Source organism: Seriola dumerili, unplaced genomic scaffold, assembly GCF_002260705.1.
Source record: "Seriola dumerili isolate Sdu_G_001 unplaced genomic scaffold, Sdu_1.0 BDQW01000116.1, whole genome shotgun sequence".
NCBI classification, from domain to species: domain Eukaryota; kingdom Metazoa; phylum Chordata; class Actinopteri; order Carangiformes; family Carangidae; genus Seriola; species Seriola dumerili.
In genome coordinates, this window is record NW_019174371.1 from 2,492,469 (window position 1) to 2,514,217 (window position 21,749).

The 21,749-nt window shown below is 43.6% G+C and overlaps 1 protein-coding gene across 1 annotated transcript; it reads left to right on the forward strand.

The window, feature by feature from the left end:
- Window positions 1-84: 84 nt before the first annotated feature.
- LOC111223791 (apoptotic chromatin condensation inducer in the nucleus-like) lies at window positions 85-16,875 on the forward strand. The gene is made up of 18 exons (XM_022748064.1): window positions 85-222; window positions 1,864-1,929; window positions 2,107-2,218; window positions 2,327-2,382; window positions 2,575-5,553; window positions 7,010-7,165; window positions 7,427-7,512; window positions 10,386-10,443; window positions 12,422-12,461; window positions 12,699-12,835; window positions 12,936-13,079; window positions 13,215-13,404; window positions 13,715-13,860; window positions 14,551-14,658; window positions 14,774-14,881; window positions 14,987-15,293; window positions 15,384-15,484; window positions 15,597-16,875. The coding sequence occupies exons 1-18, from the start codon at window positions 85-87 to the stop codon at window positions 15,942-15,944; spliced, it is 5,280 nt and encodes a 1,759-aa protein (XP_022603785.1). The 3' UTR covers window positions 15,945-16,875.
- Window positions 16,876-21,749: the final 4,874 nt, after the last annotated feature.

Consider the following 21,749-nt stretch of genomic DNA (forward strand, 5'->3'; position numbering starts at 1 on the left):
TAGGGGGAAGTCGTCAACGATGACGCGGCGTGGGGGAAGGCGTTGCTCTTCGCTGTCGCTGGGAACTGACTAGAGGAACGGAAAATGGCGGACCTCGAAGACGTTACGCTGGACGGGAGACCGCTCCAGTCTCTTCGAGTAGCAGATTTAAAAGCTGCTCTTGAGGAGAGGGGACTTTCGAAAAGTGGACAGAAGAATGCTCTCATTAAAAGACTCAAGGGGGTGAGTTCTGCTTCAAATATGGGACCACGGTTAGTGTGAGCTAACGTTAACGGTGAGACGGGCTGATGCTCTCTTGAGGGCCGACAACTGAGTATCGTTACTGCTGAGCAGGAGAGTTATCGAGGTTGATGACCACGAGTCAGCTGAAAAATGCGTTGATTACTCTACGCTGTGTTTGATCAGTGTGTTCGCCGTGTAGAGATATGGCAACCGCAGCAAGAGCGGGACTTCAGACAACTTAGTAGCTAATTTCAAAGTGTGTGGTAGGGTTATGTTGTCCTGTTAGCTCGTTAGCTCCCCTGGCTAACGCTGTGAGTTGAGCGGTGGCCTCAGCGACTGGCTTGCTGCTGTGTATGTTCTCGTTAACGGTGTCTGTCCCAAGCACTATTAGCCTGCACGAGTTTAGCCGGGAGGTTGACGTTATTTAGATGTTATTTAGCTAGCGTTTAACAGCTAACATCGAGTGTCTAATTAACAATAGTGCAATTAATTTTAATCGACACATTTTGCTGCGTTCCGACAAATTTAGGAATAGTTTTACTCCAAAATATATACCATGCCCGCGAGCTGCCGTAGGTCCTGTATGAGCCAGTTTGTTTACACTGCCACGGGTATTCAACCTTATCTACCCCGCCATGAAAGTTGGGCCATTCTTTTCTTTTCTAACTTGGTAGGCTGATTACCATTTGTCCGCTGAATTGCGCCATGGAGGCAGCAAGTGGTGTTTATTTTTGCTTCTCCACGTTAAACGTTTCTTATCCCAATATAGCGCTATGTCACCCCTGTTTTACTTGTGAAATCTGAACAGTTATTTATTTAAAGGCACATGAATTGTTTCTACATCGCATGTTCCCAGTTTAAGCACGATCAAGGTCCCTGTTAAAATTGGGAAGTTCTGGTTGCACAGTTGTATACAGTTGAGGCCCACATGCTCCAAAGGCAAACCACTGTCCAAGGAAAAAATGTACATGGCAATGGGAAGCTCTGGCAGGAGTGGATATTGTATATAGAAACAACATACAAAGTGAAACAATATGAAAATGGAGATTTAACCTAATATAGTCACGTGTTGTTTGCTTTACTTCTTTGGTTATATCCAAGTGTGTGGGGTGCAGGGTGAAATACTATAAGCAGCAGAATAGGACAGATGCTGCATGACTGCAAAATGTGTAGAATTTATACACAGTTGAATCAAGTAGGGTCTGCTTGCAACTCTACTCTCATTATTCTCAATCTGCTTTGCTTTCTATCTGGCCTTGCACTTTAGGGTCTGATTGAAACTTATGGCTTTTACCATGTAATTTGTTTGCATCTGACCAGGGAAATTTGTTATATGTCACCCTCCTCCTCCTCTCCACAAGTTACTGGTTGCTCTCTACTTTAAGTTGTATTAAAGGCAAAGAGGCAGTGATGCTGAATGGTGTTTGTCCCTTCAATGCTGATGCCAAAGCCCACAGAGACTCACATGACTTTGCAAAAGATGGGAATGTTGTCATAATAAAATAATTACAGTGCAGTACACAATAACTGGGCTGACATAAATGACCTCGATATTAACATGCAAAAGCACCAGTGCCAACTATGAAGGATACTTACCTATTATTTACATTGAATAAATAGAGTCTCTTGTCTTAATAACAGGCTCTTATGTTGGAGAACCTGCAGAGGACCTCCACAGCTCACGTTGGACTGCAGCCAAACTCTCAGGTAAGTGTTCCCAAGATGCTTTTATTTTCATTTCAAAGGCAGAAGCCACATAAAATGACCTCCTACACGTAAATGACAAAATATGCATTAACACAATTCTCGTAAATGTCATTTAAAAGAATTAATAATCGGCCTTCAAGACTTGCAGCCTATCTTTAATGGTCTCTATGTCTTTAGATTGGTGAGGAAATGAGCCAGAACAGCTTTATCAAGCAGTATCTGGCTAAACAACAGGAGCTCCTGAGGCAGCGTCTGGAGAGAGAGGCTCGTGAAGCATATGAAACAAATGGTAGGTGTTGTTTAAACCCTCTACTGCATATAACTAAGTTAATGTGCTTATCCTTGGTCATTATACAAAACATTTTTGTGATTTTGTTTACTCGATTTTTGTTAACAGAGCAAGAGGACCACGCAGAAGTTAACAATAGTACTTCATGTCCTCCTCAAGCCCAGGTAGGATGTCATGTGGTTTATTTTATCCATTGCAATTTTCACATCACAATTTATAATCCTTCTATCTTGAGATTCTCTGTGCTGTAAAAGATGTTGCTCTTTGGTAAGAATTGTGTTGGATCATTCACATGGTAGAAAACTGACATAGTGCTATGACAAGATAAGTCTCAGTTTCCTTTCTGTTCTCATCAGGATGTTACACCTGCATTGGCTGAGCAGCAAAAGCCACCAGGCCCCTCTGGTGGAGAGGGAATGTTTGCTGGAGGGAATGAGGGAGAGAGTAACAGGAACCAGGAGGCTCACATGTCTGGTCCTCCAGCGTCTGGCTCTGTGGCCATGCGTGTTCCTGAGAGGGGTTCTGCATCCAGCGAAGTTCCAGCTGACAGCGACGATGAGGATAGCGAGGATGGAGAGGAGGATGGTGACGATGATGACTGGGACAGCGGTGCTCGGAGGAGAAGCCTCAGAGAGCCAGCTAGAGTACCCACGACCAGAGAGAGGTCCGGAGCATCCTGTCAACCCCAGCAGCAACACATCCCTTCCCTTTTGTCTCCTCAGCTACGCCAGCCAACACCTCCCCCCTCCCCGCCTCCAGAGTTGTCATTCCCCTTACCTGACACCCCTAAACAGAGCCCCCCTAGTCCAGATGTAGCCCCAGCTAGGCGCTCACCCAGTAGCTCCAGCTCTGGTTCCTCCAGCAGCGGCAGCCGCAGTAGCAGCCCAGAGCCACAGAGGAGTGGACATGCCGAACGCAAGCCCGGACCACTGACCCTTCTGGCACGTAAAATGGAGTCGGAAGGTGCTTTCTCTGGAGCAGGTTGGCACGGCGGCGATGGGGAAGGCGATAGACAGGATAGCAGTTCGCCTTCAGCTGCATCGTTCCCCGGCAGAGGGCCTCCAGAGGGTCTGGTATCTGCCATCACTCACACAGCCAACACTGCAGGCCATGTGCCATTTCCCATGATTCCAGGCACCAACCAGGGTGTCACAGGAGCACAGTTGGCCCATATTCAAGTACCCGTGAGTGTGCTCAAGGCCACTGCAACAGAAGAGAGGGACAGAGAGAGGGACTCTGAGATAGAAAGAGAAAAGGCGTTTGAGCTGGAAAGGCAAGAGAAGCAGAGAAAACTTGAGCAAGAACGAGCAATGGAGGTAGAGCGTGAAAGAGCTCTTGCACTAGAGAGAGAGGAAAAGCAGAGAGCTCTGGAGAAAGAGCGAATTGAGCGACAGCAGGCCTTAGAAAGAGAAGAACGAGAAAAAGCTTTACAGCGGGAGAGAGAACTTGCTCTAGAGCGAGAGAGGCAGGAGAGGGAGCTTGCTCTGGAGAGGGAGCTTGCTCTGGAGCGAGAGAGGCAGGAGAGGGAGCTTGCTCTAGAGCGAGAGAGGCAGGAGAGGGAACTTGCTTTGGCTAAAGAGAGAGAGGAGCGAGAGCAAGCCTTAGCACGAGAGAGGGCCCTGGAGCTGGAGAGGCAGAAGGAGATCGAAAGACAGAGGGCTCTGGAGCAAGAACGTTTACAGAGAGAAAGAGAGGAGAGGGAGAAACGAGAGAGAGAAGAAATGGAGAGAGCGCTGGAGCTAGAAAGAGCCAAGGCTTTGGAGAGGGAAAGGGAGGAGAGAGAGAGGGCTCTTGAGCAAGAGAGGTTAGAGAGAGAGAGAGCTTTGGAGGCTGAGAGAAAGGAGAGGATTGAAAGAGAGAAGGCCTTGGAGCAAGAAAGGTTAGAAAGGGAGAGAGCCTTAGAGCAAGAGAGGATAGCGAGAGAGAAAGCCCTGGAACTAGAGAGGGAGAGAGCCTTGGAGCAAGAGAGGATAGAGAGAGAGAAAACTGTAGAACGGGAGAGGATTGAGAGAGAGAAGGCCTTAGAGCGGGAGAGAATTGAGCGAGAGAAAGCCCTGGAGCGAGAGAGAATAGAAAGAGAAAAGGCTCTACAGCAAGAAAAGTTGGAGAGAGAGAGAGCTCTAGAGCAGGAAAGGTTGGAGCTTGAGAGGAAGGAAAAGGAGAGAATTGAAAGAGAGAAAGAATTAGAACGAGAGAGGATAGAGAAGGAAAAGGCCCTGGAACGAGAAAGGGAGGAAAAAGAGAAGGCTGAGAGGGAGGCAGCTCTGGAAAAGGAGAGGATGGAGAAGGAAAGAGCTGAAAAGGAGAAGAAAGAAAGGCTAGAGAGGGAGAAAGCTCTAGAGCAGGAGAAACTCGAAAGGGAGAGAAAGGAGAAAGAGAGAGCTCAGGAGGAAGAGAGGGAAAGGGCTCTCGAACGCGAAAGATTAGACAAAGAGAAAGCCATACAGAAAGAGAAGGAGGAGCAGGAGAGGGCCTTGGAACAGGAGAAAGAGAGAGCTAGGATGGCTGAAAAGGAGAGGGAGAGTCACCTCCCTCCATCCAAACGTGGCCGGGAGATTGGTCTCACCCCCCTGCCCACTCCTCCCCCCCTCTCCACAGGACCAGCTAGAAAATCATCGACTGATGCAGGAGAGCAGGAAGATGTCCATGCTCCAATGTCCCGGAGTGAAACCCAAGCAGCAGAGTCCGGTGCATCGATGTCACCAACACCTCTGTCACCACAGTCCTCATTTAAGAAGTTCCGGTTCTTAAGGGACTCTCCGATTCAGCCCCAATCTTCCTCCACTTCCATGGTTATCAAGCGGCCCCGTACCTTCTCTGATACCCCCCAGCCTCGGGCCTCACCTGTCTTCTCCCCCACCAGTTTTGGGGAACGACAGCAGGAAGGACACGAGCCCTCTGCTGAACAGGAAGATCCACAGAAGCAGACAAAACACGAGGTTGTTGCCGGGCCACCGGGATCGGTTGGGATCCAGTCTAAGAAGGGGACAACTGCTGGCACCACATTGAGCCAGAGTTCCACAAAAGAAAGGGCCACAAGTCTCGTATCAGAGGACAAAGAACAGGCAGATTCAGTGAAGACTGAACAGGCTGCCAAGGAATCCACCAAAAAGGCAAAAGAAGTGGATGAAAGCAAGCGCCCTTCAAGTCCAGTGGATGCCTCACAGCGGAAGGGAAGAGATGCAAAGAAGGAAGTGAAACAAACGAGACAGCGGTCATCATCTAATGATTCCTCTTCCTCAGAATCGGACTCTGGGTCCTCATCATCATCTCGGTCCTCGAGGTCATCCACGTCTTCTCAAGAGGAGACTTCCTCCACCTCCAGAGGTAGAAAGGTAAGTAAGTTGTCAAGAAGGAACCTCTGACTGTCCTTGACATACAGTTTCTTTCAGTGAATCTTATTAGATACATTTCTTACACTGATAAGCAGAAATAAAAACTTTTATTCATATAAAGTGAGACCAAAGCTATACTATTGGCCTAAATTAAGTTCAAATAGAAAGCACATAGCTCACACCTTGAAACTGATTTGTTTTTGAAACTGGCATAATAAATTGAATTCAGATCACATGAGTGTAATGAAGGTATAACAAGTAATGCCCAGGACATTGCCTAGATCCATGTTGGAGTTTCCAGCAGATGGATCTGTGCTGAATTTCCATGCAGTTTGGATTAGCAGCCTTAATGATGTAGGCACAGCATGCAAATTTTTCATGCAACAGGAATCGACAGTTTAAAGGTGTTACAGGGATGTGGCTTTGTTTATTCATAGCAAATGGTCATAAAACTGTTATGGATTGCTGATTTTACCGTGGCAGTGTGCTATGCATACTATCGCCTCATTTACCTATTTGTTACTTTCATGGCATTATCACAGCAGGCGCTGTCCCATTGCTTTCTGCTACCTTCATTTGCTGTGAGACAAATATTGGTGCATAACTGGTTTTCAGACATGGCTACAAAGAAGCCGGCTGTGTCTTGGCTCTCACCAAATTTGTAGTTTTCTGGTGTGTTAAGTTCTCGGCAGAGCATTCAACTCTGATTGGGCAGGGAGTTTTCTGACAAGGAAAGGAGAGAATGTCTTGTTATTGTTTACTGACGTTTACGGTGCATTTCAAGGGAAGATGTGATTTGCAGTCATTTCGGTAAAAAGTGAAACAATATTTTTACCACAATATGTAGTTCCAACCGGCACCTGGCCTCAAAACAGGTGAAGGTGCGCACAACTATTCTACTGGGATTTGCAATAATTTCACCTCAGCGTATCTGAGGTTACTGAAATGGTGTATTGGCAACATTAATTGGCATTGTGTGGTAGTGAAGATATTTGGTATGAGGGCATCCTATTCTGTAGACTAGTGTTGGGCTGGCTCAGGGGCTGTGCTATTGGTTGTGACCCCTGCATGTCTCCTGCATTTAAACCTTTGCACTAGCCGTTTCAAGGGCAGTATCCTATGTGTTATATCTATTTCTTTAGTTAGATACTCAACACTCACTGGCTTTTAATGTAAAGACACCTATGAAGGTGTGTTGACAGCGCGAGGATCACTAACAAGAGTTTATGTAGAATACCATAAACACACTGCAAAGACGTGGTTACATGTATAAGTCAGATGATGCCGTATCTGCCCTTAAAATTTAACTGAAAAGCGGGTGGTTTCAGCATTTGTTTTCAGTAGCTCTGTTTATATTAAGGTTGTATTATCGTTGGAAAATCAAAATCAAGTTTTGTATGTTTTTCTTTTTTTGTTTAGTGCATTAAAATGTTGCTCTGCTGTCTGTCTCTTGTAGGACGGGAAACCTGGAAGAGATTCCTCACCGCAGCACAGGGTGACAGGAGACACTCAGGCTGAGGGTTTAAAGGAAATCCCAAAAGCCTCTGCTCGCAAAAGAGAGATGTCTGGAGAGAAGAGTAACAAAACTGCTGATGGAGATAGTCACACCAAGGTCAATTGCTTATAAAGTCACACACCTACAGATTTTTTTAACACCTGTGACAAACATGTGAATTCAAATCTTACCTAAAAACCTCAGTTCCTTAAAAAACAGGTTTTCCTTAAATCAAGTTATGCTACAGACAAATGTCACGACGGCTTTTATCTGCCTTTTATTTTCCCTCTAGTGGTGTTACCTTAACTACCTCAGTGACTTTGACATACAGGACATCGTTTACATCTTATTCCATTTCCTGCACTTTTAAATCCCCAGACACCTTTCATTGAAGCTCCAACCCGAGAGGGGACACAAAGAAAAAGAAAGCACAGCGAAGCAGAGGAGGAAAAGGACAAACAAAGGTCTGGTTTTCAATCCTCGTATTCTGAAACATGTCCTATACATTGTGTGTGTGTGTGTGTGTCTGTGTCTGTGTCAGAGTTACACACTAGGGATGGGTTCAAGTACTCGTTGTTGACGTCATTATTCGAATAGCGTTTCACTACTCGTGCACGTGTTGTTTTTGGCCACAATAGTTCAACTCAGTTGGCATTATGTTCGCCATGGCAGCCGTGACCAGGAAAAGTGCTGTCTAGAAATACTTTTTTGAAAATAGATAATAATGTGCAGTGCAAGATAAGTTAAACTTGCATATCTTATTCTCCGACAGCCAAACTGTAGGCTTGGTCAGGGAGGTCCGTGTCCGCTTGTGTTTAAAGTTGGACATAAGGTAATGAGAGTACTCGAATATTAAATTACTGAAAATGCCCATCCCTATTACACAGACAAGTGAATGAGTCTGTGTCCTTGCAGCATTTCAGTCTGCAACAGGGTGGGTAGTGATAGTTAAGACTCTGCTCTGCAGCTGTTCAACAGCGAGTCCTGACATGTCAGTACTACAAAAGTTATTAACAGGCAGAGATTGTGCTTCAATGACTTCATGTTTGTGAACCAGTTTTATGAAAGGTGGTTTAGTTTTGCCAAAAGTCATTTGGTTGACAGTACTTTCACACCCATCCTGGGCACTCTGTATCTGACAGATCAGAGGAAAAGGTTGTTCTTAATGATTCCTTCAAGCGAAGGAAACTTAACATTTCATTTTGCTTCCAAGTCTTCTTTTCAAGATGCAGTACTCTAAATATGAAATTTTCTGTTCCTCCTTTGACAATTTTCTTATAAACATAAGTTGATGAAAGCACAAAAAACTGTTTAAATCAATGTCAATGAAAACACTCAGTGGATGTGCAAGTGTAGACACTTCCACGAGTGACCTCATAAGTCTGAAAGTGATAAGCAAATTGCACTTTACAGAAGCAGATAAGACCAGTCTGTAATGAGCCTGGTCTAAATGATAATTTGACTGTAATGAAGCCTAGTTTGCAGGTGAGTTAAGGTCTTAACTTTACAGATGAGGTCCGATAAGTGTCACAGTTAAGAGGCGGGTGTGTGAATAAGTGATGTGAATATTCAGCTGGATGTTTTCCCAATTCTAGAGTTGACGTACACAGAATCTAGTCCACATTGACAGATAAAATTACCACTTTATTCTGCAGAAGTTATAGCTTGTGAGAATTAATTTTACAACTGGACAGTGACTCTAAACATCAGGCTTATCAGAGCCCCCAGAAAATCAATAAGCGTTGATTACATGGCTTCACTTTAATAGTCTCCAGACCACACTGCCACTGAACAGCTCTGGTGCTCCCAAAGGATACAGGTGTAATGTGGTGAAAAAATACTTTTCTGAGCAAGGCTATATATATATATATGTAGAAGCATTGTTAAAAAAACACAAATTGGAAGGAGAGTCGTTTTTATATTTATCTTGTTCACCTGAAAGCGCTCCACGGTGTTGAATGTTATGGTAATTTTGTGGTCATTGTTTGGTAAATGTTGCTTGATCGTTGCCATCAGATCATAAGATCCGACGCCATAAGTATTCTTTATGAATGCAATACAGCGATGTGATCATAAGAGATGCTGGTATTGAATTTCCCATCAGGCGATTGATGAGGCTGCCTTGAAGCCGGTGTGGCTGAGAAGATGCGGGTCCTTTTAATACATGATCTTTTTTTTTTTTTTTTTTTTTTTTCTTCTTCTTCTTCTTCTTTTTTTTTCACTCGTTGCAACATGGCTGTGCTCCGTCGATGGTTTTAGCTGCCGATGCCGGCCCATGGTTTCTCCATACAGCGGCTCAGTTAAAACAGCAGGCGAGGCTCTGACCATCGCAGGTTGTGGTTGACAGCGGAGTGCGGACATGAATGTGTTCAGAGAAGAGTAGTCTCTGGTGAGAGGACGACAGGAGGGAGGGAAGAGAAGGTGGCTCGTTGCGACGCAGTCGTTTTAGCAGCAGTGGCAGCCTCTGTGCTGCGTTTTAACCGAGCACACTTCGTCTCTTTGCCGTGAAGTTTCCCCGAAGTTAATTTTTTTTTTTTATTATTATTATTATTATTATTATTATTGTGTGTGGAATGAGTGGACGTGTTTGCGTGTGCGCGCGCATGAGGATGGCATGACAACGTGAGGCGCGCGCTCATTTGTCAGGTATTGTGTAGCTGTTGTTGAGCGTTAGGTACGGTGTGAAGGAGGACTGCGGCGGCTGTGCATTCCCGGACTCCTCTCCTCCTCTCCTCTCCTCAGCTCTGTGAAAAAATTAAGAGAAACGCATTTGAGAAATGACAGTGACTGTGTTCGGCCGCGTGATGCGTTAAAGGCGCAGTTGTTTTACCATTTACCTGGCTGCTGGTTGTGTTTCAGTGGAGTGGTTTCAGCATCTGAGATTTTTAATACGTTATTTTTCTTCCTCGTCTTTTATAAGGAAGTTGCTATCTGTATTCAGGGCTGCATGACTTCTTACATAAATGTAAAATGCTGCTTAAATGAAACATAGTGCTGTGCATTTATTTCAATTTAACTACAAATTATGTCTACTTCACATAATTGCTGACAAATTACCAACACATACCAAAATATTTGGATTACATATCCATATTTTAAGAGTTGTTATTGCTGCTCTCATAATTTTCCCTAAATCTGATTTTAAGTTTTATTTGAAGTGCTATTGACATGTTAAAAGTTTATCTGTTTTGTTGCTTCTATGAAATTATGAATTTATTGAATCCAATAATTATTGTAGGTAAATTAAGTAAGTAGATAGTAAATTAGATTTTTCCTCTGTTCTCCGCTGTAACGATTACCTCTTTTCCTGCTGATATGTATTTTTCACACTACACAGGCAGGAGAAAGAAACTGCTATGGCAGAGCCAGAGAAGCTTCCAGAGACCAGCGAGGAGGTAAGGCATCTGAACAATCATGAATAATCTTGGTCCTCAAAGCTGTCAGAGGACTTGGATGGATGGACCCATTTGAGCCTATATAGCTGCATCTCTTTTGATTGGCACATATATTTTATTAACTTGAATACAATACTCTATTGGTCATTTGATTATGTCTATATTCTTTGTTGGAAATCTTTGCTTTACAATTAGATATATTTCAATTAGATGGCTTAATGAGCCCTTTTCACAAGTGTTAGAATGTGTGTAGGAAGTTACATTTTTTAAGTTGGCTGTTTGTGAAACCTTTGTTGCCACTGTCATAGGCAGAAACAGCAAGGGCATTTTCTCACTGTGGCTGATGTTTAAACCCCAAATGATTGCTTTGTTATAAAGGTGCTCATGCCTCTTCCATTGCCCCTATTGGTTACCTGCATACTACCTCTGAACTACTACCACTTCTACTTCTACTACTACTACTACTGCTACTGCTGCACCTGTTCCACTGTCCCCAAGAATCCAGAGCTGACCACAGCTAAGCCCCCGCGGCTGCACTGCAGAGGGACACTGCTGGCAACAAAGGCTGCCTCATTTTCATGGATATGGCTGGCAAGAGCTATTGATCGGACCAGAAGATTCAAAGAAGGGGTTGGCTAGTCAATGAGGCCCACCTCTCTTATTCTTTTATCCGCTATGTGACCTCGCAACCTTAAAGTCAAACTGGAGAAGAGACAGCCATGCAAGTGTGCTCACATCAAGTCAAGGCTGCTGTGAAACAACTGAGTAGTTTTCAGATTGATTCACCGTGAGACATTTTTAAGCCACCCGCAAGGAAATTTGGGACATAATGGACATTTCATTTAACATGGTTGGGGAACTGTAACATGCATACAACGGACATTTTGGATTTTGTTGATCTCTTGGAATGGGATTCATATTTCTCCAGCAAATGCCCTTCTTGGATATGACATGAGTTTTCAAAGCGGCCAAATCTTTTATCCAAACACAATGGGCTTGACCATTTTTATGTGAACTGAAGAAGGACTTACCATTTAGCCCCCTTTCTACAACAGCCGTTGCCAATACAACTGAACATTAAGATCAGACTTCTGGACTTGTGTGCACAGTGACTATTGACAGCTCTCGTCATCGGCTTCTGCTTCTACATCTTTAAAAGGACTAATGCCAAAACACCTGAGGATGACTGCTTTGGCCAAAAGCACGTCCAAGCCCCCACCCAAACGAACTATTGAACCCATCCTGCCAGCCAACCAGCTTTCAGATTTCCATCCAAACATCTCAGCCACCTTTGATTGGACCCTTGTTGCCTAGATACAGTACATGCAGTCGTGATTGGGCCATATCCAAACCAGTAAGGATCAGGTGTCAGTGGTACCAGGGAATAAATAGATGTTTACCCAATGTTAAAATTTCATACAGTTATTTTGAAAATGCTTAGTTTCCATTCGTACTCTCTGTAGTCTTTGCTGGGAGAAGCAACTTTTTTTTGGAGATGTTTATTATATTGGTTACTGTGGTTTTCTATTACTTCTATTTCAGTGAACACATTATTATTATTGGATTTAATGTGTCTATTCACACACAACGTTTTAAAATAACATTTTAGCTTTGGGATTTAAACTGCAGTATTTCCACCAGATAATTGTTTGATTGATAGAGACTGCGACTACAGTTTACTCTTTAAAGCAAGTTATATTCAGGAATGTATACATGTAGATCATCAAATTATTTTGAATGGCACACGATTAACTTAAACACTCAACAGTACAATCTGGTGCCAACAGTAGACCTGAATTAGAAAAAGACTCTGCACAGCAGTTTCTATCATTCACTCTCAGTCCCTACTTGTCCCCCTTCCTGTTATTGTTCCACCTTTCCTCCAACCTGTCCATGACCATTTGTCTCTACTCCTGCTGTCGGTGTCTGGCTCTCACCTCTCCCATGTATCTTGGGTTGTTTTTGTCTTGTGTTTCAGACACCGAAGGCCTTCGCAGCTCGTAAGATCTCTCTTAGCAGTGAGTACACTCTACCAACTTGCCCTCTTCTTTACCAGCATGTGTAACTGATCAATAGTTTTGGTTTTGTGCCTTTTGTTGCAGCTAAATTGGTTCAAAAATAATTACGTGCCAGTTGGAATTTGTTCAAAACATTTGTTCAAACTTGACCTTTTGAAAATAGTATGCTTATACTGGATATACCATGTGCCTGGTAATTAATATTGTTTCTTGTATTTTTCCTCCTTGTCTTTCTAGGCAACAAATTGTCCCCGGTCAGTGCAGAGAGTGAGCAGGAGTCTGGGGCTGCAGCCGGTCGCAAGAGGAGGTGGGGATCCAGCACAGCTGTCACTGCCAAGAAACCTTCCATCAGCATCACCACAGACTCTCTCAAGGTACTTGCAGTATAGTCGGACTGATTTCATGTTGCACAGCCTGTGTCCTCTGTGTTGAATGTAGCAGGCCACGTGCTTCATCCGTGTTCTTTGCGTTCAGTCTCTGATCCCAGACATCCGGCCGTCTCTCGGCCAGGAGGCAATAGTGGATCTGCACCCGGAGGAAGCTGTCCTCTCTGGGATTGAGGATGAAGAGAGGGAGCGCTCCGACCAGGACCTTCAGATCCGTCGCACTGTCACACAGGTCTGTCGACAACTTCCTTTTTAAGCGACAGATTAGGAACTGTCTTTATTTTGAAATATGAGGTGCCCTTCAGGAAAGGCGTATGTTAACTTTTTATTGAGAGTTGCTTATACTGATCCTTTTCTTCTATTGCAGGTGGTGCACTCGGAGAGCCAGGAGAATGGACAGAAAGAGGCGAAGAGGAGCAGACATGAGGAGCTGGAGGAGGAAGATCTACGAGGAGACGGAGAAAGCACGCATGAAGAGAAAATGGAAACCTCGTTTCCTGGAGCAGTGGAAACCCAATCACCATCACATACCAGCCATGATGTAGAAATCAACACTGGTAATAAAAATCATCACAATATAACTGTAGTTAGATCCATCAAAATGAATTCCTGAAGTGTTGATCTGATTGAATTGACTTTTACAATTGTATTTTTTAAATAACAGTGGTCAATATATAAAACTTCACATGCTGCAATAAAATCCAGTTTTCTTCAAAGCTATAGGTAACAGATAGGACTTGATTTGTTTTTTGTTTTGTTTATTTTATTTATTATTTCCAAAAGTTAATCAATAACACAAATGAAAGTGGAGGTGTCTTTACATTATGAGGACTGTAATGTTGACTTTTTCCACTCTATGTATCCTAGTGACCCCCAGCGACACCCTCATTAGACGCTCCATCAGCCAACAGAAAACGGGTGTTTCTATCACAATCGATGACCCTGTTCGCACGGCACGGCAGCCTTCACCGCCTCGTGGCAAAGTCTCCAACATTGTTCACGTCTGCAACCTGGTGAGATGACACTTAACTGCTGCTTTCCTAAACAGGACTGGGGTTTGATAACATTTATCCAGTATCAAATTAATCATTGGATCATATGACCTGTCGTTGTCATTCTAAATGGTAAAAGTAACAGCCGGCTAAAAGTGAAAAGCTGCTACCTGAATGTTACATGCAATGAACTTTGCTAATAAGAGTGTACAAACTAGACATGGGTCAGGCTGGGACTACACAGATAATACTGTTTATGGTATTGCATATGTTGTAAGACTGCATGATATGCAAAAAAAAAAAATTATATTGCGATTTCAGTTCAGCAACGGTCGTTTTTGCATTTCATTTTCACGGAAAAAAGATTTAAAATGAGGATGATGTGATTTTTGTTGGGTCTTGTACCAAACAAACATGTTCCTTTATGTCTGGGGAATATGAGTGGAGAATATATGCCGGGGCGTCTCTGTAGCACCACAAAGCTTTATGGTATCTCTTAAGTCACCTATTGGGTCTTAGGACCTCACTGTGTCGTCATCAGCTACCACCGCGGTCACTTCCTTAAGAAATATACATAGAAATTGTTTATATTTGTAGTCTTTGATTTGGGTAATATACATCATATATTCAAATATGCATTATGTGTATATGCTTGGTATTTTTGCTCACGCTGTTATTTGTTGTGTAACTGCTCTGTAACATTTTGTTTAGGTGAGGCCGTTCACTTTGGGGCAGCTTAAGGAGCTGCTCAGCCGAACTGGATCCCTGGTGGAGGAGGGCTTCTGGATTGACAAAATCAAGTCTCACTGCTACGTCACTGTAAGTTACTACCAGCATGTGTTTTCTTTGACTGTAGCTCTGAACCAGTTCTTCTGGCCTGTGGAATGTTTTTCCTCTGTTTCATGGAGCTATCGTCTTTTCTCTCTGTGTTTAGTACTCCTGCTCAGAGGAGGCCGTTGCCACACGGGAAGCTCTTCATGGAGTGAAATGGCCTCAGAGCAACCCAAAAGTCCTTAGCGTGGACTTCTGCCAGCAAGATGAGGTAAGGCCTTATTGTTATCTGTCTGTGTTTGTCTCTTGTGTCCACAATGCTCAGTCATCTGGAGCATGAGAATATCTGTAGCCTCACAATACCTCTCCTTTGTAGCTGGACTTCCACAAAGGCTTGGGTGCAGCTGACAGACCCGGAGCTGAGGAGCAGGGTCCTGGCTCCGGCCGTGGTCGAACACCAGGCCTTCCCTCTCTCCTCCCGGAGCGAGACCAGTGGGCTGAGCGTGAGCGTGAAATGGAGCGTCGGGAGAGAGCTCGAGCTGAGCGGGAGTGGGATCGTGACAAGGTCAGAGAGTTTGGGAAACCTGGAGAAGAGAAAGAGGGAGGTCCTCGGAGGTCGCGCTCTCGAGAGAGACGGCGTAAGGAGAGGGGAAAGAGCAAGGAGAAGAAGACTGAAAAGAAGGGTAAGACATGCCGACATGGGATTAGACTGGTATTTACATTAGAATTAAAATAGACTTGTGTTTTATATTTTGTCTGTTTTCCCCCGGCAGAGAAAGCAGCCGAGGATCCACCTGCAAAGCTGCTTGATGACCTGTTCCGCAAAACTAAAGCAGCTCCTTGCATATACTGGCTTCCACTTACAGAGGAACAGGTGAGACACAGAGCAGGTTATACTCTTTGCTTGCTGCTTTTAATGCGTAACCCTATATATCTAATTCAAGTAAAGAATTCAAGTCTTACTCTGTGCATCGTCTTCATTTTAGTTTGTTCAGCGAGAAGCTGCCAGAGCAGAGCGGATGAAGGAGCGTGAGAAACGGAGGAAGGAGCAAGAGGAGGAGGAGGAGAAAAAAAGGGAAGAGGAGCGCAAGGAGAGGATGAAAGCTGGAGGTGGCACAACAGGAGACCGGAGTGAGGGTGAGAAGGACAAGGACAGAGACAGAGAGAGGGATAGAGACAGAGACCGAGGTAGAGACAGAGACAGAGACAGGGAGAGGGAAAGGGAGAGGGAAAATGACAAACGCAGGGATGGCTACCGTAGGCCGGGGGGCAGCGGGGCAGGCGGGGGGCGACGCTCACGCAGCCGCAGCGACCCGCGAGAAAGGCGACGTTAATGGCAAATCAACTGACGGAACTGTCCTAGAGACCACCCTCTTCCATTTGCCTTTCACTACATGTACTTTGTTACAACTAAGACCCAACAGAGGACCAACTGATGTCGTCACCATCTCTCAAATTGTCACCTTTTTTAAAGCACATCTACACCTACACACAGTCATGCTTAAAGGGGACCATGATTTTTTTGCAGTGTTGTTTCCCAGAGTGCTGTACGTCTTGTTCCTGTCAAGGTTCGATATATTTTTCTTTATACATTTGCCTCTCTTTATCTTTGGTTTTTGCTTTGACGGCATAGCAGTATGGCACACTGGGTAAAATTTTGATTAATTCCCCCAATGTTCCCCACTTGCCCTAAAGTGTAGGTGCCAATTATGATTTGCAATCAATTGCCATCGCCTCAGTGTTTAACAGCTCCGCAGTTTGGATGAGGATTCCTTTTGTTGCTGCATGTAGTCCAAGGTTCTCCTTGCCGGTCCTGCCCAGAGAGAAAACTCGGCCCTTTGTGCAGAGGCTGGCATAAATCTGAAAATATTGGAATAAGTGTGTTTGGCATTTTGTACAGACATATAAGAGTAATCAAAATCATGTCTTTAAATGAGGCAGCTCTGGGGTATTTTTGGACAGATGTGGAATAACTACTAAGGCAATGCAGTGTTTGTCTCTCCCTCTGTTTAGTTCAAGAGATGTCTCTGCGGGAGAGAATATATGTCTGTCGCACCTGACACAAGTTATGATTATGTCCTTATAATTGATTTTCTTCTTCCTCCCTCCTTTCCTCCTCTTCCTCCAATTCTCTTACCCTGTAGTGTCGATACAGGCCCAAGAGGGGAGGTTGCATTATGAGTTTTCTCACCAATGGTTTTAATATTGTTTTTTAATCGTTATTTTATCATTTAGTACAAAGGTTTGTTTTCGTTTTTTTTTTTTTTTTTTTATTTCTTCTTTGAGTACGCCTATCAGTGGTGAATGTACAAATAATAAAAAATTGAAGTTTGAAATTATTGCGATGTTTCTTTTTCCATTCTCCCTGCTGATGGAGTTTGTACTGAAATTTTTTTTTTTTCCATTGCTCTCGGTGATGTCGGTTCAAAACGTGTAAACTCTTTGCATAAACAGATGCTGGGAATAGCTTAGTTCAAGCTAAGTACACATTCTGCAAGTTAAATCAGTGGTTGCACTTAGACTCCACAAGGTGTCAGTCACACCACATTGTGGCTCAGCTCAGTCATGACATTTGATTTTATGCAGTCCAAGTTAAACTCAGAAAATGACAGAATATTTTACACATACAACATGCCAGAAACTTCATTAGTCTCTATTTTGGCAGATGCCCCTTTCCCTCGTTGCCGTGTCAAAGTAATGACAACGGCATTTTCTTTCACTTAACAGTTAACTTTGTGGTTTCCTCCCAAGTTGGGAGTGTTTACCCTCTTTACCATCTCTCTCTGCGTTGCCCACCCATTCCTTCTTTTAGTCCGTTGTTAATCATGCATTTGCCCTCTTCCCACTTGTGTTGCCTTGTTCCATCTCTTCAAGTCTTGACGTTCATCCTGCAGAGCTCAGCAGTGCTCCTATGTAATTACAGCCCTATGGTCGCTGAGCATAACATTTTTCTGCCCTGATGCAACTCAGTGTGTCTGGACTCTGCGAGGACCAGTGAATCCTTACCCCTGGCATCTTTCTGGCAGCACAAGAACACATTTCTAAGTGGGGCAGCCGAGTTGGAACGAGAGCACTTGAAAAAGACTTTGTCCTCCACCTCTAATGACTTTATCTGTCATGCTGAAGATAGTTTTTCAACGAGATAAGCATGTATGTGGGCGTGCATGTGTGTCGGAGCATCTGTGAGTTGGTTTGTACCAGGCAGCTGGCGGTTTTGAAGATAAGTTGAACTTGAGGGCAAAGTGATATTTTTGCCAAATACAAAGTTAGAAAGGATTGCTCCTGTTAACAATTTAGGATGGTGTGTTAAAGTAAAAGGAGGGAAGGCAAGATACTGACTCTCATCAAAAAAGCCTATGATTTTGAGTCGATCAGTTTTCTTAAAGAAAATGTCATTAGATACCAAAGGTTTAAAGGCCCAGTGCAACTTTACACATTACACCCAACCACACCTGAAATGATGTGTGTAAAAACAGCATACTTTTTAAAAAAGTTAGTTAAAATGTCTCTCTTGAATGTGAGATTAGATGAACGTGCATTTAATAATCTCCAACAGCTCCTGAGGAAAATGTGTTCAAAATGTTCAAAAAGCTAGTTGCTAACTTTTGATCCTGGGTAGGTAGGTTTTTGCTGAAAATAGCTGTTTGCTTCAACAGGAAATGATGTTGATTAGAGCAGTAGGAGTGAACCAAAACAGTAAAGTTTCAGAACGTAAAACCAAAACAATAAGTTGAAAGATGCTAAAACGTTCTGTAGAACTGAGGGTAACTGCAGAGTGAGGTGATTAGGTTTCCAACCCAGAAAGGGCAGAACCCCTCAGTGTTTGGCCCGGTTTATGGGCAGAAACCTATTGTTTTTGTGTTGGATTATTATTATTATCATTATTAAATTGGCTGAAATTGCAGATGAGCTGGAATGAGCAAAAACTTGGCCGTATAACTGGAAATTATGTGCAAGTGCTTCCCAAGAAATGAGCCCAATTGTGGCTCGCCCTTATCTTCGTTTGTTCGATTGACATTAAATTTGACACACAGATCCAGCTCTGTGTCCTCTACAGAAAAGTCCCTTGGACCATAAAAGTCTGCCATGTTGGATCTTTCACAATTTAGAATTTTTTGTCCTAAACCCAAGGTCCCATTGCTATCAAATGTTCTTCTTGTCATCATCGGGCCAAGCTTATTAAAAGGTGCAGAAAGATTGATGATATCGTTAGTTTTCAAGATTTTTTCCAGTAACCTTCAAGAGGGACTGGGCTTAGCAGGAAACTGGCCATAACTCATTAAGTATTTGTCCAATCATCATAAATCTTGGTAGATATTTGCAGTCCATCTTTAGGAATAGACCCCCTCCCCCCCAAAAGAAACATGAGCCCGATTGTTGAGATGGTGGTGCTTTAATTAAGGCCCAAAAATGACACACCGAAAGTCCGACTGACTTGAACTTTGTCTCAGCTCAATGTTCTCTTCTAAAAAGCCTCCTGAAATCTTAAAGTCTGCCAAGATGGATTTTCCTCCATTTTGAATTTTAAAAAAAACAACCTTTTTTGACATCTCCTCCTAAACCTTGGATCAATTTCTACCAAATTGTCTGTAGATCATTACTGGATTGAGCTGATTCAAACTTGTATAGAGCTTGTTGATATCTTATTTGGTTTTTCAAGATTTGAACTTTAAAAGTGCGTGGCTCAAAACATAAACAGACCAAAGTCAACAACTGTTGAGATGTGTCCACTATAAATACTAGAAACATACCCTGAAGGTTTCATTCAAATCTACAACTAGGGGACTCTACGAATGCAAAAAAAAGAAGGGCGTGGCATAACACAAATCAAGCTGTAAACCAGAAACTGTTTGTCCAATCATTACAAAACCTGCAGGATATGTTTCCTATCAATGTTGAACCACGTGTGTAAAACTATATAGACGTCACTTAATAGGGGGGATCGCTAGTTCCAAATGTGCATGATCCTGGTGCAAATTGTTCCATAAATCAGTGAATCGTCACAAAATGTGGTAGATGGAGAGTTAGGGTTAAGGAAAAAAGGGAAATTGTGTCCTCTATTGCATTATGGGGCTTTTATTTTGAAAGTAGGTTTTGTAGTGTCACAACCTAATCTTTGAAAACTGCTATATTGTCATTTGCCTTTCATATTGCTGATGAATTGCACACGGTCGAGAGGTTAGTTTTGTCATGATGAACAATATGGAGACAAGTGTTGACTGGTCATGTGTGACAGTAGTAATTTTACTTTTTTCCAGTATTAAATAGTATAAGAAATTTCTGTTTCAATTCCAGTAATAAGCGCAAATGTCAACCAGTCTAGAAGAAACATTGCAAGTTCAGGATCGAAACTTCATCTCTTGACTCAACCAACAGCTGTCTCCAGTGGTGGAAAGCAACATCAATGTTAACTCTTGTGTGTCTTTTCTTCTACTGAAGTTAGCATGCTAACCAGCTAGCCCTGTGCGTCTCGCCACTTTCTGATAGCGACTCGCCGTAGCCTCCAAGCTCCTCTGAAGACGTAGCGCTGCTCAGAGGGCGTGTTATAACCTCTTGTATTACAAACAACGTCAAGCAACAATCACCACCCACTCCCAGTAAGAAACCCTGTTCGGCTGCAGAGAAAACTTAGACCCTTTAAGGGTAATGTTAGAGGAAAGGTCAGAGATCCCAAGAAACATAAGAAGTTATTTATTTATGAAAATCCACTTGTTTGTTTTTGAGATATGATGTTGCAGCTGCTCGACCAGTGGCCACCCTCCCTTCAGAAGAAGTCTAGATAAGGATAAGGAAATATCTGGTTTCAGTCCAAAGAGCTTAACAGACCAACTACCCCACTGATGTCACCATTTTAAGGACTTGTAGCTATTGTGGGAAATACAGTTCAGTCATTCAGCAGGTGATGATCATACAGTGTCTGCAACAGAGTGTAGGTTCCCATCTTCCCAAGAAATCAAGTGAGGACACTTTAATACGCAACTAGTCCCACCAATAAGGAATGAAGATTTACTACAAGGATTTTCCTGCTAACTAGCTGAAGTCCTAAAAATTCTAACAGTTATCTTTCTTCTATTTTGGGCCAACAACATCTGAACTGCTTACTGCAGCTTTACCCCCGGGATGACCTGAGTTCTCTGAGTTCAGCTCGTGACCAGGGAAGGCAGTCCTGAACCTACCCAGCTCCGTCAAATGCCACACTTGGAAAAGATCTGTGAGCCCAGCAAATCTGAAGTGAAACAGCTGGACAGCACTGTGTGCACAGATGTAGAGATGACTCAAAACAATGTTTCTACAGTTGTGGGTCTTTGACGGAACCACCGGTGACAGCTGCGGGACCACCTGTGTCTGGTGCAGAGCTCAGGTCTGTGGTGTCGGCCTCCATGACCAACCAGTCAGCTGAGCAAGGACCCTCTTATGCTGAGGAGTGGGCAGTAAAAACCATATGTTTTTGCTTTGTAAGCAGCACCCCCCCTCGCCTCCACCTCCCCTCCTCTGTGTAACCACATAGGTCTTTGTGTCCACAGCTTAGGAACTCACCATAGAGGCCCTCGAAGCTCCACTTTCAAAGACAACCTCTGATGTGGCCTTTCTGATCTCTGTGTCTCACTGACTTTCCTCTTCTTCTCCTCTGACTTGGAGTTTTTCTTGCTCTGTCTGTATCCCATTTACCCATGGTTTCCCCCTCTCTCTCTCTCTCTCTCTCTCTCACACACACACATGCATACTCGCTCTCATGGATTTCCTTTTATTCTTCAGTGAAGGGAAGCTGGGCTGTGTCATGAAAACATATGTGAGAAGAGTTTGGAGAGATGATGAAAGACAACGATATCTTGACAGTCAGTCTTAGCACTCCTTAAACTTCCCTTGATATATACACACCCTTCCCCCTCCTCTCTCAGCCCCCCCCCCTCTTCTTTGTGATGACATGTATGTGCTTATGGAAACCAGATGTGGCCTGTTGCGATGGAAGAGGCGGTGAAAGAAAGAGAAAAACCATGCATGAGGTTGTGTGATACTTCATTAACAAGCTGCAGGAGATGTGGGGAGGGTGAGGAGGAAGAATAAGGATTTTTGGGCTCTTGCAGCTTCTCTCTTGTGGTCTCAAGAGTTCAGACAGTGACTGTACATATATTTAGATG